We start from the raw sequence: 6,000 nt of genomic DNA on the forward strand, positions 1-6,000 counted from the left end.
CACAGCAAAGGAAGGAGACTTGACTAAGGAGTAGCAGAGGCAGAGTGGGGGAAAGGGAGACTGAATAAGTAGGTGGAACACAGGAGCTACAAGAGGAAAGATGACAGAGGGACTGGAAGGTTTTGAGGTATTAAACAATGCTTCACTTAGAATTTATGACCTGCTATTTGCTTATTAGAAAATACATGCTTGTGGTTTAAATATATGTGTGTGTGCATGTGTATGTATAAAGTTCCTTTCTTCATTCAAAAGAGATAATCCTTGAAAACAAGGGTTTTGTGTATTTATGTACATGTCTGTTTCTTCTTTGAATATATTTCTTCAAATATCTACTGAAGGGCAGGGTATAATACAAGGAGAGAAAGAAAAAAAAAATAAAAGAATTTAAGCCTTAACCTTTACAATTAAGCAAGGGAATAAGAAATTTAGTAAGGGAGTAAGACTTCACAATTTAGTAAGATTTCACAATTTAGTAAGGGAATAAGAAAAGTCCTCACATGAAATAAAATACAAACTTGAAGTTCTATAAATGAATGCACAGTGCCAAGGAGGTTCCAAAAGAGAAAGATCTGGTCTGTTTGAGGCAAGGCAGCTGATAAAACCTCGGAGGACTTGTGTTTTCCTGATATATTTAGAGAGCACACTCTAAAAGGAGTACCGACAGTAGCAGAGAGGGCACTCCCCTCAGTGGTGGCTCCGTGAGCAGCAACTGCGGTACTCACCTCTTTTAAAAAGGGTGAAAATCAAAATAAAGTTAGAAGGAAGTTCTACACTAAGAAACTCAAATATGGTTTCAAAGTGTCCAGATAGGTACCTGCCAGGAAATTTAAAGTCTTGACTGTAAATCTTACAAGGTGACATGAAAATCTGGCTGTGCTACACTAAGAATGTAAATATTTTTTTCTCTCCTTAAAAAAACGTGAATGGTGTCCCTTCCGTTAAGTTGGCTCTTGCTTTTGTTAATTAAATTCACATGCAGTATCTTGAAGCTCAATACACCTTTTTGGGTGAGCAGTTTTAGGAATTTTCTCTAAAAGGAAAGAAGTATTACACAATAGAGCAGAATTAGTTGGCATTACGGTTTAGTCCAGCTTCAGTTTTCCCAGAATTCACTATTTGAGGCTGAGCAAATCACAACATTTCATCACCCAAAGATCTTTTTTCCTTATTTAGTTGCTTGACAGTTGTCATTACAGTGTTATGAAGGTACTGATCTCCCATCACCTAAGGGAACCGTGCTAAAATTTTACTGCCCAGCACAGAGTCTGGTACATGGTAGGCACTCAAAAAAATATACTGAATAAATGAAATTGTGGGTCCTCATGAAAGTCTGCATGAAAGGGTCCCTCATGTTTTTCACAAAATTCTGTCTCCTAAGCACTCTTCCTAAATTAAAAGCAGATTTTTGCCTTGAAAAACACTACTGACCTCTTGAGGCAGAACTCTCAATCTAAACTGGTATTTATAATTAAAGACAACATAAGAGGGAAATGCGAGCAACTCTCCATTATTCATAGAATATAAAAACTCTAGTTTGGCTTCTATTTGCTCTAACATACTGTAAGTAGGTGGCTGTCAACCTTTATCCTACCCCAGCAAAAAATGAGGGTGGGGTTATGGGACAGCACTCTGTATACAGTTTCAAAGGTTCCCTAGAAGATTCCTGAATCACCTCTTTGGGAGAGCACCATATAAAAACTGACTTGAGAATCACTGTTGTACCTTTTATTCCATCCCCTCTGCTGATGTGCAACAAAGTCAATTTTAGGGAGAACAATTGACTACAATCTCCCCCAACTCAGTCATAATGAATGAGACTATCTTCACTACTAGTTCTCTCTAGGAACAAAGACAACAAACTCAAACTGAGTGACCATAAGTTTTTCCCACCTTGCCTTAATCGGCAGAAAATGTCTCCTTCACAGCCAACTTAACACACACACCCTATGTACATCTACAACAGACTATCAGTATATATTTCTCATTGATGATGTCAAAATTTCCTACTAAAATGGAAACGTGCAGGGAAGGAACACCAACTGATACCTGAAAATGGTATATTCACAATTCTAGATTAAGCTAAAATAAGGTCCCAACATCAAAATTTTTTTTTTGTTCGGCTCAGAAAGGTTCTACCTGAATGTCTGGAAGAGGGGATGGGAGAAGTAAGGCCACAGCTTTGCTAATGTTATCAGACTCTAGGATCTCCCACTCACTACTCCAAGAGATGGGTAAGCAGAAGAATCCCTTGACGTTCTAGGCACTGAAAAGATACAGCATGGGATTTCCAGCAACAATGATCAAGATTACCGCGGGGAGAGCCTGGTTCTTTTCCCAAGAAAACACACAACCACTTGTCAACTCCTCAACTTCAAAGGACTCCAGTACTTGAAAACTCACAAAGAAGCAATGGCTTGTACAGCCAATTCAACACTGCTGAACACCTGCCAGACAACTCTATTTAAAGCTGCACTCTTCCCCAACCTCCCCACGGCCCTGTTATATTTTCTTCACAACACTCTTCATTGGGGGGAGGGGGAAAAGCATCTCTCTTTCTTATTTATCACTAGTCTCCCTCACTAAAGGTGCTTTCTGGGAGAGCATGTGTTTTTCTGTCTCGCACCTCCAGTGCCCGGCGCAGAGCCTAGCCTGGTCCATGACAGGCGCTCAAAAAATGTACTGAATAATGAAATCATAAGCCCTCGTTAAAGTCTGGACGAAAGGGCCTTTCTGTATTTCACAAACTTCTGTCTCTCAAACTCTCTTCCTAAATTAATTGCAGATTTTTACCTCAAGAAAGACATTTTTGATCTCTCGAGGACTCTCAATCTAATCTTCCAAGGGACTGAGCGCCACCGAAAAGGAGAAAAACTTCAGTGGAATTTGGAGGACAAGGCTCGGAAAGAGACTGAACGGGGCGGGGAGGCGGGGGGTGCTGAAGAGGCTGTTAGGAAACGCCACGGTGAGAAAAGGCTAATCAAGGGAGGCAGAGGAGCCTGGAACCCGGGGACCGCGCTCTCCCTGGTGAAGCCCGAGTCTGCACTCCCGGCGAGGGGCCCACCCCGACGAAACAGCCGGGGCGGCTGGGAGCCCGCGGGAGGGCGAAGCAGTAGCCCGCGCCGGCCCGGGGAGCGCTTTCGAAAGGCCGCAGAGCGCCGGGCCCCGCAGGCCGCTAGGGAACTCACTTGGCCCACTTGCTCCGTGGCATCAGCTAAGATGCCATAGTTGCGGTAAAGCTCCTCTACGGTCGGCATGGTGAACGACAAGCCCAGGGCCCGCTCCTGCTGTCGTCGTCGCCGGCGCCACCGCCGCCTCTGAAGTTCTCCAAGCCTGCAACCCGCACTGTTACGGCTCCAGCTGCCGCCAGTGCAGCCGCCAGTCACCGCGCACGGGACAGCTCCTCCCCCAACGTCCACGTAAAGACGTGCGCGTCGGGAGCGGCCTTCATTGACAGCCAATACGCCACCTGGTGTTTATTGCCCTCTAGCGGTGGGAGGTGCAAAAAGCGGCAAGGACGATTGAATTAGCTCATGCTTTTTTTTTTTTGGAAGGACTGTGCCTGGCTAGGAGCTCTTGGTGCGGGTTGGAGGAAAATACAAAGCTAATGCGTTTCTGCCTTTAAAAGACCTCACGTTGGCCAGAAAAGTGATTTTATGGGGAGAAAAACAGAATGAGGAGTGAGAGTGCAAGCTGTATGGGAAGTCGTAAGCTCAAGGAAGGTAACACAAATCGGTGGCAATTGGTTCAGTGTTGCTTTTATTATCTTTTATTTTGGGTTTTGTTTTTTTTTTGAGCAAAAATCACTCAGTTGTCATTAAAACAAACAAACAAACAAACAAAACTCAACGTCCAAACAAAACAGAAGAACCCAAAAAACAAAAAAACTTCTGTCCACCAGGCTAAACAGGTCTAGGAGTGAAATTTGCCCCACTGGAAAAGTTTGTTTATCTTTGCTTGCTGCCAGAGTAGAGTTTGGGACACCTGATTGTGTCTAATAACCAAGAGGGTAATAAATAACTGAAACCATATATACTTACTGATAAGAGTCTGCAAGATACAAGTTTAGATGAAAAAAATGGAAGTTGCAAAACAGGTATAAAAAGATTACATTTTTATTATTAAAAAAAACCCCAAAAGCATACAAAACAAAGTTATGTGCATGTGTGTTAATACTGAAATGTCAAGATTGAAACATCAGCTGTAATAGATGGTAAATTTCAAAGCCAGATTCACTAGTGCAGAATATATGCAGGCAATCCTTACAAACCAGTTCCTTGGGTCTTGTACTCCTCGTTTAGATTAAGGGTATTAAAAAAATTAGGGAGTAGAAGGAGAGGAATTGGTGAGGGTGTTTTTGGAGAGAGATCTTGTGCTTGTGAGCAGCTTGGGACAATTGCGACCTCCTTCCCTCAAGCCTGGGACCATACTGAGGAGCCTGAAATGTAATCCCTGTAGCTGGAAGACACGAAGGGCTGGTGCCTGACGTATGCCTGAAAAAGCTTGAGTTATCTGTGGCAGCTGAGTGGAGGTGGCCATGTTGGGATCTACCTGCCATCCCAGACTTTTCCTGGAAACAAGGGGGTCAGAGGGATTCCCTTGTACCAGAGATGGGCCATGTAAAAGAGAGAGAGAGGGAGAGATTCTGGATCCATTCTGAGTCCTGCTTCAGGGGGCATCTGTCTGAGCATGAGAAATCCCCCACGAAAAGAATCAGTGGCAACAGAAACTGCGTGGTGATTGAGGGCAGCACATGAGCACTTCATGGGGGTCACAGTTGGGGGTGACCTCTGAAGATCCCACAGAGTGGCCTATGGAAAAGGCCTAGTCTCTACCAACCTGAGAAGGCATGTAGTACTGCACATGTACTAACGTATCCTCTCTTCTCACATCCCCGTCTCAAAGCATATGCCCAGGAGGGCTTAGAAACTGCCTACCAGATGTGGTGGGGAATAAAGAGCAGAAAGGCAGGATGGGAAGCAGGTCCCAGCTGGAGCAGAGAAGGTATGATTGTAACTCAAGTTTAGAGTTTGGGTTCACATGTGAGAATAGACATTTTAATTTCTGAATTGAGGACTATTTTTTAACTGAGAGCAAGCAGAAAAGTTATGGATCTGCCAAAATTTCTCTCTAGAATCCGAATGAGATTCCTCTACCTCAATAAATTTTAAAGAGATAGTGAAAGACAAATAACAAAGACAAAGACAAATAACAAAGGTGTATTTGGATCACATCCCCTAAGTTAGGTATTCAATGAAGTGTTGGGTGTATGTGTAAAAATGGGGAAGTGATCTGGGGCAGGAAGTGAGGCTGTGTTTTTTCAAGGGGATTGTTGCTTTGGCTTAATAATTCACTGCAAAAGAATAAGCTATTATAGGGACTTCCCTGGTGGCACAGTGGTTAAGAATCCGCCTGCCAATGCAGGGGACACGGGTTCGAGCCCTGGTCCAGGAAGATCCCACAGGCCGCGGAGCAACTAAGCCCATGCTCCACAACTACTGAGCCTGTGCTCTAGAGCCCGCGAGCCACAACTACTAAGCCCGTGCGCCGCAACTACTGAAGCCCGTGCACTCTAGGGCCTGTGCTTGGCAACAAGACGAGCCACCACAATGAGAAGCATGTGCACCGCCACAACTAGAGAAAGCCCGCGTGCAGCAAGGAAGACCAATGCAGCCAAAAATAAATAAATTAAATAAATAAAATTTTAAAAAAGAGAATAAGCTATTATATACATATGATATATATGTGTCTCTAAAATTTAATATATCTGATTTTTTAAACATAAACTTCAAAGAGATAAAAGACTCAACCAGTGTTTTTCTTTTTTTTTTTTTTTAATTTTATTTATTTATTTATTTATTTATGGCTGTGTTGGGTCTTCGTTTCTGTGCGAGGGCTTTCTCTAGTTGTGGCAAGCGGGGGCCACTCTTCATCGCGGTGCGCGGGTCTCTCACTGCTGCGGCCTCTCTGTTGCCGAGCACAGGCTCCAGATGTGCAGGCTCA

General features: G+C 43.7%; 1 protein-coding gene across 5 annotated transcripts in view; it reads right to left on the reverse strand.

Moving 5' to 3' along the window:
- Positions 1–3,405, reverse strand: part of API5 (apoptosis inhibitor 5) — a 37,563-nt gene extending 34,158 nt beyond the window's left edge. For 4 of the 5 annotated variants that reach the window (XM_082343780.1, XM_082343779.1, XM_082343783.1 and 1 more), the window contains exon 1: positions 3,186–3,405. In XM_082343780.1, the coding sequence (XP_082199906.1) occupies positions 3,186–3,254 (69 nt within the window). In that variant the 5' untranslated portion in view covers positions 3,255–3,405. The remainder of the gene's footprint in view (positions 1–3,185) is intronic. The other variant, XM_082343782.1, reaches the window with a different exon arrangement.
- Positions 3,406–6,000: the final 2,595 nt, after the last annotated feature.

This window comes from Balaenoptera borealis, assembly GCF_965194805.1.
Source record: "Balaenoptera borealis genome assembly, chromosome: 11".
In the NCBI taxonomy this organism is placed as follows: Eukaryota; Metazoa; Chordata; class Mammalia; order Artiodactyla; family Balaenopteridae; genus Balaenoptera; species Balaenoptera borealis.